Source organism: Canis aureus, chromosome 3 (genome assembly GCF_053574225.1).
Source record: "Canis aureus isolate CA01 chromosome 3, VMU_Caureus_v.1.0, whole genome shotgun sequence".
Classification (NCBI taxonomy): Eukaryota; Metazoa; Chordata; class Mammalia; order Carnivora; family Canidae; genus Canis; species Canis aureus.
Genome location: NC_135613.1, coordinates 24786161 through 24798979, shown reverse-complemented (window position 1 = coordinate 24798979; position 12819 = coordinate 24786161). Strand labels below are relative to the sequence as shown.

General features: G+C 54.5%; 1 protein-coding gene across 10 annotated transcripts in view; it reads left to right on the top strand.

The window, feature by feature from the left end:
- Window positions 1-12819, top strand: part of ANKRD11 (ankyrin repeat domain 11) — a 190755-nt gene that overhangs the window by 164006 nt on the left and 13930 nt on the right. For 8 of the 10 annotated variants that reach the window (XM_077891162.1, XM_077891165.1, XM_077891159.1 and 5 more), the window contains exons 5-7: window positions 8819-8989; window positions 9143-9346; window positions 10667-10809. In XM_077891162.1, coding sequence (XP_077747288.1) covers window positions 8819-8989; window positions 9143-9346; window positions 10667-10809 — 518 coding nt within the window. Of the gene's footprint in view, window positions 1-8262; window positions 8360-8818; window positions 8990-9142; window positions 9347-10666; window positions 10810-12819 lie in introns of all 10 variants that reach the window. The other 2 variants (XM_077891169.1, XM_077891168.1) reach the window with 1 other exon arrangement.

The window sequence follows — 12819 nt, the reverse complement described above, 5'->3', positions numbered from 1 at the left end:
AGGGGCCTTCCCGGCCTGCTGGTCATCTGAGCAGCAGACATGTATGCCAGTCACAGGCAGGGGTGAATATGGGCACAATACCCAGAGAGCCATGGAACCTGGGGTGAACCCATAAAAACACAAATGCAGCCATTAGGAGAAGGAGCTGAGGCCCTGCCAGGATGGGGGTGTGGGTGGGGCTTCCTGCATCTTCGGGTTTGTGTCAGTGGGAAAGTGCTGGGTACTAAAACAGAATAAACGTGAGAAAATTGGGAGAAATGGCAGAGGGAGCAGCATGAAAATGTGTGTGTGCCTTGGCTGTTACTCACAGGGCCATGGGGCCCTCCCCCAATACCCTGTGCAGGTGCTCCCTGAGCATACATGTGATTAGTTGAAAGCCAGAGAAGTAGATTTTGTTTTTCCGACTAGGATATGAGGAAGGTATCATGGGCCCACAGCAATCCTTCACGGAGGTGTGGTAGAGCCCACGGCACCTGTGTCTGGGCTGGGCTGGCACAGTAGGGATAGGACTGGGTGGGTGGGCAGGTAGAGGGGCTGATGCTCCACAAAAGAGCAGAGGTGCCTGTGGATACCTCTGGACGCTGGGCTCCTGCCAGAATGCAAAAGCTTGCAGAGATGCTGTTACTTAGGCTTTAGGTCTGGAGGAAATCAGACCAGGCCTGGAAATCCTCCCTCCTGTCGCTGGTGCCTATTCCAGTTTTGGGTGTGGAGGGCCTGATATCTCTATTTGGTTGTTAGCTCTCTGCATGGTCAGAGTTGGAGATGGATGTCCAGCCTCTGGGACATTCCTATAAATTCCCCAGCAGCCTTGCTGTGAGTTAAGGAGACAGTGTTAGAGCTTCTGCTTCCTGGGGGAGTATGTTGCCTGAGCTGAGCATGCCTGAGTAGGCTGCCCATTCTGCTCTGGTTGGTAGGATTTCTTTGCAGTGCCCATTTTATTGTGATGTTGACTTCTCGGGTTCATGTGTTTCCAGCAGGCCATATGGATCTGTCTACTGATGGTTAGCATTTCAGCAAGAGGCTGACATGTGGGTTCACCTGAATCCACGTGGCTTCTCAGGTGTCTAGGACAGTCTTGGGGCAGGCAGGAAGTGTTGACATTTATTCTCTGCAACTTGTAGGTCTGGGTGAGGGCAGGGAGGGATTCACCATGAAGTAGAAAAATAGTGAACATTTAAAAAACAGTATTTTACAGGCAAGGACTGTGTTACAAACATCTGAATACATATGAGATATAATACTTGCCCTCATTATTCTGGGGGACGATTTTATATCTTGTACATCCGCTTTGTTAACATAACAAAGCTAGATTTTCCACTAAGAAGATTCTTACATGGGTGTGCTGTGCATGACTTATATCAGGAGCCTTCCAAATATGAATCTGTGGGTCATGCGCAGCATCAGGAGGTGGGCTTCTGGGGCCCCTGGCTGGTCAAACTGTAGCTCTGATGAGCCTGGCCTGACTCTGAAAGACGTACACCTCTGGCCAGGTGCCTCCCAGCTGCTGGACTGTGCCTCCCACAGGGTCAGGAGGAAGTGTCCTCAGGAGTGGCAGACTGGGAGGGGCCAAGCAGGTCCTGAAGGTCTGATGCATCCCCACCCCGCCCAGTGCCGGCTCCTGCTGCGTCCCTCCGGCGCCCTCTGCTGGGAAGATGCAGGCCTGTGCTCACCCCGAGGGGAACTTGGTAGAAGGCTCCAGAACTCAGGGTTTTGAGAGGCAAATAGTGAGTTTGCTTAGTTGTGTCTCTCAAGTGGGAAGAGGCTAATGATCCTCTGCCCAAGGACCACCGAACTGCCAGCGCTGTCCTGCCTCCTCACCTCCCAGGAGGCGACCTCTGTCTACAGTGCTTTGTCAGGCCTGGAGGCTGCCTGCCAGGAGCAGTACAGCTTGTCTGCATCCGAGCCTATCGAAGGCCAGCCACCACATGTGGTATGTCACTGTATCTATCCTTCCAGAAGCTATGGCCAGAGCATGCCCCAGAGCCATATATGTCCCAGGTGGGCACCAGAGGAGCCGGCGGCGTGTGCTCACTGCGTTGTAACCCTGCCAGCCCAGACCCAAAGCAGGGCTAGGTCAAACCAGCCCAGCAACAGCTCCTCCTGTTGCTGCTGAGGGAGGCAGCCCCTCCGCTGAAGAAGAGGCACGCTTCTTGAGGTGGCCTCTTCCAGGCAGGCCACATGAGGCCCTGCTGCCTGGCCCCCAGCGTGATGCTAGTCTCCAAGTACAATGCTTTACCACCTACCAAACTTACAATGAAATTATATGATGTCTGCACTTAAATTATACAAATCTACTTTTTGTATGTTTAAATTTCCTCTCAACTTAAAGAAAAACCTGTCAGGAAATGTTTAGGTTGGCTTATATGCTTACTTACCCTTTGCAGGCTCCTTCATAAACCTCCTGCTCTGTTACAGTGTTCTGTCCCTTAGTCTGAATGTAGGCTGTGTGCCCCTGGGGTGGGCCCTGCCTGTCCCCAGAGGCCAGATCCCCTCACAGAGGGCTGCCCTGTCAGAAGCATCATGAGCTGGCAACTGCCTGTTCTACCTGAAAGTTTTTTTGGAGTAGTGAAAAATTCAGGTTTTCTTATTTTGCTTTTATCTTATGATTAAGACTTGTGTCTTGTGTTTATTCAGGAATGCTGACATGTAGACAACTTGTTCACTCCATTTTACGGGTGTGGAGGCACTCATGTATTTACTGAAATGGTGGTCATCCCTTTTCTATAAGATGGGAAGGGATGGGACTTACCCTCGGGGGGCTGTCCCCGTTTGAGGAAGAACTCTGGCTCCGCCGCCACTATCTGCAGGACTCCAAGGAACTCTGAACCCCATGTGCTGCTGCATGCCGCAGGTGACATGTGCATGACAATGAAGGGCTTCTCTGCTCACTTGCTTACTCGCCAGGTGATGGTAGTGAGCAGGGCAGTGCTGCTGCTGCTGTGGGGGGTCTCTGGCTGGAGAGGGCACGTGCCACCCACAGTGACACCACTTCTCCATCATTTTTCTTCCCTAAACTTGAGTAGTTTTTTCCTTTTTGTACGGAGAGCGAGTGGACTAGCCAAGGAAGGTCTTTCTGCTGAGAATCCCCAGTGTCCCCTGTTTACAGGATCATGGCCTCCCTCAGGGGCCCTGCTGTCCATACACAGTGTAGGTGAGCCAGGCCCTCACAAGCATCTTGGGTCTGTGACTCGCAGGGAGGACTTCTGGACCATGGCTGGTGACCCAACAATGTGCAGAACAAAATCTGCACAGAGAAGGGCACGTGGGGCCTCATCCAGGGAAGCTGGCTGCAGCTTCGGGAGTCCTCTTGAGAGGAGCCTGGGTCACGACGTGGCCATTCCACCTGGTAGTGCTCCCAGGGCCTGGGGCAGGGGCTAAGAGGTGGTTAGAGGCTTTTGCAGACAGGCCTGGAGGGTTAGCATGATTGATGGCATGGTTCACAAGCTGGTGTGGGTTTGGAGTATGATTTACTTCATTTTATTTAAAAAAGTTCTCACTGTGCTTTGGTGCCATGAAAGGAGGGTCAGTGGTTGGGAGGTTGTATCATGTGGGCCGTTTATGCCAACAGCACTTCCTAATACCCTGGCTTCCTCATCATGGCCATTGCAGCCCTCACTGAATTCCTGAGCCCCTGTGGAAAGAGGACTATGGTTACTCTTGTCTAGAGAAGAAGAAACACAGCTGTAGAGGCCACAGCTGTGACCTGGGAGAAGAAGGCAGGTGGCAGAGAGGGACCCCAGCCCCTCCCTTCTTGGACCAGAGAAGGAGGGGGTTGCTGGAGACCCTCTCTGTCTGTGATCAGTGGTGGTCATTTTCAGAAAGAGGAAAGAAAGAAGTGGACACACATGAGGAAAACAAAAGGAAAAGCCAGTCACAAGTCCAGCCCGAACGTCAGAGCTGGGTTGGGTGGGCCCTCGGGTCCTGGTCTTGCCGCACTTAGAAAACCTGAGCAGGGGGCTTGTGACAGAGACCAGCCCCATTGCAGCTCCTGCATCACCTCCAGCTTGGGGACCATCCCACCCAGAGTGGTTCTTTCATAACTCCTACCACCGGGCGCGGGCCATGCGTCTGGTGTAGAAGGCGTGTTCCTGATGATGGTGTGTCCCTGGTTCCCTAGCACCCTGCCCACCATCAGATGTCCCTGCACTCTGCCTGGCATCTTAGTGAGTGCTGTGATTCCAGAGCAGCACTACCAGATGCTCTCCTGTGGAGTGGAATCAAAGCGGTGTTGACATCATAGGATTTTACGGTGGAACGTAAAGGTTTCAGATTTCCCTTTAAGGCGACGTAGAAGACTGTGTCTCCTGACAAAGCCCTCAGCTAGAACACTCCAGAAGTCAGAGATGGTGAGTGGTGAACATAATGCCTTGTGGAGCGCTCGAAGTCCTCAGGAGCCAGGAACAGTGCAGGAGTCAGGCTGCTGGCCTCAGGGTGTCAGGGCCGCAATGGACATGCGCGTGAGAGCCACACCTGGGACACTTCAGGCAGGAAGAAGACCCCCATCTCTGTCTTCTCTTGGGGGCATCCTGACGGGGCAGAGGGCTTTGAGAGGTGGCCCCAGAGACTAACCCCAGCTTCCCTGTGACCTGGACTTGAGCCACACCCTGTGTTGCTGGGAATGCCTCTCCCTCTCTCTAGTCTCAGATCAGAGGAAAAGCCAATCCTCTCTGGAGAGATGAGCTTCCATGCAACTTCTGGGCCCCAGGGTTCAGACAAATACGAGTGCCGGGTCAGAACCACAGAGCATGAGGAGGAGTCCCATCCTGAGGCGGGACCCAGCCCTGGAGACCTCATGTGGGGATGTCTGGATACAAAGCACAAATCAGTAGATGTACTAAAGGAGAAAATGAAAGCACAGCCAAGGAACAAGATGCAGCCAGAGACTGCATCCATGTAGACTTTTTTCAAATATGAAATGGGATACATGGAAATGAAAATTAGCAATTAAAAAACTTCAGTGGACAGATTAAACAGCTCATTACATAGGGCATATGAATTGGCAGGTTGGTGGTTATAGCCAAGGAGATTGCCTGGACTGCGGTAGAGAAAAAGGAAGAGACAGGAGGCAGCAAAGAGGTTCCAGGTGTTGAGAGAAGACGGCTGGGCGGCACCGGGAAGGCAGAGCCCTCAGCCTTTGTGCAACGGGTCCTCCAGTGTAGGGGTACAATGTGTTATGGGCAGAACACAGGTGGGTATACACAGCACTGTGTGGTGACAAGATGGTGGAGCAGGTGCTGAGGTGGCCACCGAGGCCAGAGGGCCAGGAACACTCCCACCTGCTTCCAGGGAGGAAAACTGCCTTGCAGGCACACCTTGCTTCCTTGCTGCCAGAATCTACTGGGGTTTGGCAGCCTTTCCTGCAGTGGGACATCCAGGTTCTGCTGGGGAGGGAAGTGCAGCGGCAGGACGTGGAGTCTGGAAGCCAAGGTCCCTCAGAACCACTCCAGCCCCGTACCCTCTATGCTGTGTCCCAGAAGGCCCAGGTGAGAAGGAGGGCTTCGTGGGTTGGGCTGTGGAGGACAGAGACCCCTGCTTTCACAAGCTTGGGGAAGGGGGCTGCACTGAGAAGAGGTGACACGGTGTGGCACCAGTGTCACAGGCCACAGTGCGCTCACGCCATAAACACATAAAGTGGTGTCCCATCAGCGTGTGTTCCTGAGAGTGATGCAGGGGGACTGTCCAGGCTCAGGGAAACCATCATCTCCCACTGGCTGGGTCCAGGAAGGAAGGAGCCAGCAGAAAGATGCAGCCCTGCACAGCCTTTGGGACTGGGGCCCTATGTTTCCCAAGCACTCTCTGGGCTGCCTTCCCTGGCCTGTGCAGAGCCCATGCGTCACACCTATGCCTGCAGCTGACCACGGGGACATTCCACAGTTGGGCTTGTTGGGGTCCTTCGACCTCTCTCCATCACCAGTGTACCTGCCAGTTTCTGCTCTGGGAAGTTGTGTAAGTTCCACTTGGCTTCCAGTCGGCTATTAGAAACAAAAACTAGCAGATTTCAGTGGGGACCCCCCCACCAAATTGTCTGAGAGGCCGCTCTGGGTCATGGCACCTCATCTGGCCAGTGGGGGTGCAGAGGCAGGCTATGTGTCCTCCTCCCCCTCCTGATGCGTTCACCCCATCACGGTCAAGGCAGCACAGTGGTTGGCAAGAGGGGCAGGCTGGACCAACCCCACGTGGCTTGGCTCCTCTGGCCAGAAGTCAGTGCTTCTTGTGGGTGCTGCTTCCCTGGGCTCCCTCACCCAAGGCCACATGGCCTGGCTGGACTCAGGCCCTCTGGGTACTGGTAGCTGCAGGTGCTGCTGGAGAACCACATTTCCCCATCAAGCAATGGGTGTCTTAGAAGATGTGATTACAGTTGGGTTTCTTCCTCTGCATTAAGACACGTAGAGGGAAAAAACAGACACGTAGGGTGTCCTGTTTAAGCCCTAGGAGACCCATCAGGAGGGAGTGTCCCTGAGCATTGTCCCATGTTATCCAGGGCTCCTGGCCTCAGGTGAGGGGGCAGGGAAGGAGGCCTGGTGGGGCAGAGGCCTCCTTGCATACCTTGTCCCCCCACAGCCTACATGTGTCTTGGTGTCGTCTGAGGCCACAGGTCTGGTGCTGTCATGTCTTCCTCTGGTGTGGGAGGCAAGCTCTGTTACTGCAGAAAACCCTTTGGGCAAAAGGCCACGGGTTTGGAGCTGTCACCTCCGGGAAGTGCCTCTCCTGGCTTCCCAACTTATAAGGAGTCTGCAGCCTGTACCATCGCTTGCACCCTGGCGCAGGCCCTGCCTTGCCCCTCCCTGGGCCGACTGCAGTGGAGAGCAGGGCTGGGCCACTGGCTTCGTCCTCTGTCCCCTGACCAGGAATCCTCGGCACTGCAGGAATCCTGTTTGAGCTCTGCCGTCTCCCTCCCCTTCCTGGCTGTATGTCTCCACTACACCCGAGGGAGGCAGCAGAGGCCTCCTGAACGCCTAGTGGGAGCACCTTGGGCTCCAGTGGTCTGAGACTAAGTGGTAACTCCTGGGAGACTGCAGAGCATGGGCGTGTGCGCATGCCTTCCTCCTGCTCTTCTGGCACCCAGAGCCCTGTGCTGGACGCACTGTGCTGGACGCACTGTGCTGGCAGGGCCAGCCTGTGGGATGTGGGTCTTATTCCTGTCATTGTTTATACATCAGAACGTGTATAAACATTTCTGCCGGTGGCAGAATGGTAAACAGAGAAGGCAGGTAGAGGCAGGGCGCATCCAGGGACAGATCAGTGGAGCACTCAGCTGTGGGAGCACTTGTAAACCAAATGCCCTGATTTGGGCTCTGTGGCCCCAAGTCCCTGTGGAAGTGTAGCATAACTTCTTGGGACCTGGGGGGCCACTGGGCAGGGCTGCTATGGTATACTGTTCACCCTGCACAGAGGCTCATCCCTGCCTCTGCCAGCATGAGTAGAACAGGACAGAGGGGATGAGCTGGGGTTCTGTGGTCACTGTGAGGAGCGTTCTGGAATTTACTTTTTTCTTGGGCCTGTGCTTGGTGGGCTGGTTAGAAACTCATTGTTGCTGATGGGGAGCTGCCACTCGCAGCACAGGGACCTACATTCCAGCAGGTCATAGCCGTAGTTTATGACAGGCAGACCAAAATACCTTCTTGGGAAACAGCTCCAGAAAACTCTTGTTAAGAGAATGGAAGATGTTGTATCTGTGGGGCTGGGCATGTTGTCCTGGAGTCTGTCTGGTCGTCTCTCACAGACAGCACCCACCTCCCTCAGGCAGGCCCCAGCCAGCGAACCTGCCGAGGGCCTGGAGGGGTCTCCCATTGCACTGGGTGGAAAGCAGGACAATACTCCCCTCAGCCCACCTGGAGAAGTTTCAGGGACCTGAGTTTCCCATGGTGCCCCTCCTTCCCCAGCTACAGCTTGCACCCTGTGACCTAGAACACACCCTAACCACCCCGGTTCCCAAACAAGCCTCCCCGCTCCCCCCCGCACACATGGGGCAGTGTGGGGAGGGCTCCAGGCTTCCCGTGGACCCCTAATCCCCAGTTGGAGGGTGAGGGTGAAGGACAAAAGCGAGCTTTGGCTCCTGGCTCATGGAGTTTGGGGTGTATTTTCTCTCCCTTACACCTGCCTCTTCTAGAAGAAACAGCACAACGTGTTTGTGTTCAGGGTTGGCAGGGTGTTTTGTAACGGGTCAGACAAGTGGAGGATATGCGCGTCCCGAGGAGGCTGACACGGAACGGCTGAGCTGTTCCATCGTATCTGGTTAGTGCTCTGTGTTGATGCCTTTAGATGCCTCCAGCTCAGTCCATGTCGTGGTACTGCAAGGCTGGTTCGCTCCTCGAAGGGCCATGGCATGAAATGGAGGTCCCTAGAAGCAAGAAGAAAGGTACAGTACTGACGAGTCGGCCTTGATCTATTTATGTATTTCTAAACTATGTTTGCCAATTATATCTGCACTGTTTGGAGGCGGGACGGGGAAGGAGGAATCAGAGTGTGGACACAGTATTTAATAGACGGAGACCTGTCCTGTGTGAGCCAGGACACCGGTGAGAGGCTGTCCCACCGCCTGGCGCACGGTGGTCAGTATGGGGAGGCGCCTGAGCGGACTGAACGGTCGGTGGGGGCAGAGGCGGAGCAGGCTTCATTGGCTCATAACACGGTGTCGAAACTGTCTCTGTTACTGCTGGAGGTGATGACAGGCGGCACGGTGCTGCCACCTTTGCTCTTGCCCTTTCCCTGTGAGCTGTGAGGAGGGAGGCAGGGGCTCCATGGTGCCAGGTAAGGCTCTGGGTTCTGAGGACTGCGTGGCATGAAATCTCCCCCTGTCTCCTCCACCGCCTCACAGAGAAGCAGGGTCCTGAGCGGAAGAGGATTAAGAAGGAGCCTGTCACCCGAAAGGCTGGACTGCTGTTTGGCATGGGGCTCTCTGGGATCCGAGCCGGCTACCCCCTCTCCGAGCGCCAGCAGGTGGCTCTCCTCATGCAGATGACTGCCGAGGAGTCTGCCAACAGCCCAGGTGAGCCCCTGGGTTTGGGGTCATCCTAGGGATGGGTGCCCATGTGAAGGTGTCCCCTTTCCCATGTGGAAATGACCAAGATCCTAGAAGCTTCTGTGACCAGGGACACCACCCCTCACTGACGTCCCTGCTTGTCCTCTCTTTGGCCTGCAGTAGACACAACACCAAAGCACCCCTCCCAGTCGACAGTGTGTCAGAAGGGGACGCCTAACTCTGCCTCAAAAACCAAAGACAAAGTGAACAAGCGAAACGAGCGTGGAGAGACCCGCCTGCACCGCGCAGCCATCCGCGGGGATGCCCGGCGCATCAAAGAGCTGATTGGAGAGGGCGCAGACGTCAACGTCAAGGATTTTGCAGGTGAGCACTCATGAAAGGACGGGAGGCTTTGCTCTGGCCCCCGTGTGCTGGAGCCCTCTGGCCAAGTGAGCACCAGGTCTCAGAAGGCACAATTCCAACCTGGGAGTCAGCATGATGGGAATCAAAGCATGTGCACAGGACTGGGGGGGCAGACCTCGCTCTTACACCAGCATAACTTGCTGCTTCTATGGCATCAGTGTTTTGGGAAATATTTCAAAGTAAGATTGTTTTCTTATTTTTCATTATTTTTAAGAATAATGAGGCTTGGGGAATTTTTAGATACCACCCTGCAGTGTTATGGAAACCCCAGTTCTGTGGCAGAGGAATCCTCCTCCCTGGCTACTGGAGGAGGTCTGCCTCTGGCATACTTGGGGAGAAGCTGCCTGGCCTGAGACGGCGGAGCCGAACTGACCTGAGGGAGTCTGTGCAGCAGCTGGGCACTACCTTGTATGCACAGGATATTTGGCGCAAGGCTCTGCTGTGGATTCCAGCCCTGTGTTCTGAGTGTGGGGAGAACAGAAAACGAGCAAAGCAGTCTTCATGACAGACCCATCTAGATTTTTCCCACTGCCCTAGTTGGTGGTTGTCTGACCCAAAACTAATCTAGCCCTCTTTTTTTTTAAAAAAAAGATTTTATTTATTTACTCGTTAGAGACACAGAGAGGCAGAGACATAAGCAGAGGGAGAAGCAGGCTCCCTGTGGGGAGCCTGCTGTGGGACTCGATCTCAGGACCCCAGGATCACACCCTGAGCCCGCCATCCAGGGAGCCCAGCACCTTTTCTTAAAAAGCCATTTTCCTAAGTCAGGATTTTCCGAAGTCCTGGAATTTGTGTCTATGGGGGTGGGCCTCTTTGCACACTGACATTTGAGGCCATGCTTCCTGGTGGCCTGTTGAGGCTCTGGCAGAAGCAGCCACCAGGGGAGGCCTCCGTGTGTGGCCTCAGCCTCATGCTCACAGAGGGTGCACTTCCAGGCCTGCAGCCATGGCGACAGGCTCTGTCATCCTCCCCAAGTCCCTCCTCAGCCTCCCCAGTATTCTCCTCATGTTTCTGGCTCCTTTGGGCCAAGGCTGCTGCCTGTTACCCTATGTTCACCGGTCCTCCATCCCAGGTGATCCTTGCAAGTTGTTAATGTTCAGAGTTAACTAGCTACACATCTTGGAGCGAATGAGGTACTGCAGTAAAGGACACACAGGGCCTCCCAGGGCTTGCGGCCCTCCCTTGCAGGCACCACCACCAATGCACTGGAGGGTGTGGCCTCAGGACAGGAGTGGTGTTCTCGAGGATTAAATAACATAGGTCCTAAGTGTCTGTTTCCAGGCTGGACAGCACTGCACGAGGCGTGTAACCGGGGCTACTACGATGTCGCCAAGCAGCTGCTGGCCGCAGGCGCGGAAGTGAACACCAAGGGCCTGGATGATGACACGCCCCTGCACGACGCTGCCAACAATGGGCACTATAAGGTGAGCGCCGCCCCACATGTTCCCTGGCTTGGGCCTCCTCCCATCATCCCTGTTGGCTTGCATGTTACCTGCCTACCCCTCCCCTAGCAGAGCGATCCTCTGCATGGCTCACTCTGCTCATCCTGGTTCAGCACCTGGTGGCCTCTTAACCACTCATGGCCTGTGTGACAGGGCCCTGCTCTGGCCGTGCAGGTGTGGTTGTGTTTGAGCAGGTGAATGATTGTACCCATAGGGAGGGGGTTCAGGGGCTACTGCCTGCCCATCCTCATCCCTGTCCTACTCACTGTTAGCGTAGCCAGTACATGGGAGGACTATTGTAACCAGCCTGGGAGCAGCAAGCACCCAAGTGTGCCATCTCCCCAAGAGGACTCAGCCCCCCTGGGGGACACAGCTCTCTCTAGATCTGAAGCAGCAGATGCACAGAGAGGGCAAGGCTCTCACTGCAGTCACTACCAGACCATCGTGATGAGGCCCTGACCAGAGATGGACATTGGGGCATGGTGAGGACAGCACCTATAGACCAGAATGCACTTCTAACACTCCTTTGTAGCTGCCCTGCCTGGCCGCTGTTGGCTGATGCCAGGGAACTAGAAGCACTGAGCGTGTGATGAGAGGTTGGAAGGTGACAGGTCACCACGGTGGGAGGAGGGATTCTGAATGAAAAGATGCCCACAGTGACTGGAGAAATCTGCACGTGGGTTCTGTGCTTGATGTTAGGGATTATAGATGACTTTTTAGGTAAGATAAAGGCATCATAGTTGTTTTTTTTTTTTTTTTTTAAGGGTCTTTTTAGAGAAATCTACTGATAAAGCTTATGAAATGCTTGAGATCTGCTAAAAATAGCCAGGGCAGGGGGACTATATGGGTGACATGAGGCTGCTGTGAGCTGGTAGCTGATAGAGTGGAGAGGAAGGGGATTTCCCTTTGAATCTCTATTCTTTCATAATTATTGTGAAACCATCTCATGAGATAGACTGTGGAAGTGTTGTGAGGGATGGGGTAATGGCCCTCAGAGAAACCCCTGCCCAGGTCCTGGGACCTGTGACCTCATGTGGGTAAGGGGACTCCACAGATGGGAGGAAGCAAAGGATCAGGAAGTGGTGGCCTTGGATTATCACATGGGCCTGTAGCCTTAGGGTCTGTATGACAGACCTCCTTTCCTGGCCAGGTCATGGTTCCCAGCAGTGGCAGGAGGGAGGAGAGCATGAGGGTGGCTTGCCCCACGTTGTTGGCCTTAGTGGAAGGAGCCAAGGGACATGGTGGCCTCCAGCGGTTGGGATAGCCCTTGGCGGGCAAACAGCAGGGACACAGCACCAGGATCCCAGCACCACCAGGGCCCCACGCGCAGGGAAAGGAAGGAGCAAACACCACCCACACTGTAGGGTCAACAAGATCAGTTTCAGTCTTGGTGAGTTGGAGGGCATGCTGAATCGCTAGAGTAGGTGTCTGGCCCGGTCAGGGAGGCCACGGCATCCTAAGCGAGAAACGGGTGTGTGAGCGACCTCCTGCCCTTGTTATGGGTTCTTTTCATGCTATGTTCTCCAGAACAAAGCTGTGATTAGATTTGGGATTTGCACTTGAGTCCAGGGAGTGGCTGTCCCCCACGTGTAAAGCACAGGTGTAGACAGTTGGACAGAGCTGCTGAAATGTCACCCTGCATGTTTATTATTCACAGGACCGTCCTTACTCAATGTAACACAAAGCATGGAAGAGGCGATCTTTTCTAAAATAAATGAAAACCCAAAATAAACCTGCTTACGGAAGCTTGGTCTTTGTTTCCTCTATTCTGTCACACCTTTCCCTCCCCCAAAACTTTCAGAACGTGCCCACTCCCCGTCAACCCTGCCGGATGGCAGCTCATCATTGGCGGGAAGGGAGTGCACATATGAGGAGATTCTGGGGGTGTGGGGACCCCATGGAGAGCGGGGAGGACTTCTGCAGTGGAGAGCTTGAAATGGGGTGGGACACCGCTAGGGTCTTTCCTGCAGGAGAGGCTCCGGCTCAGAGACC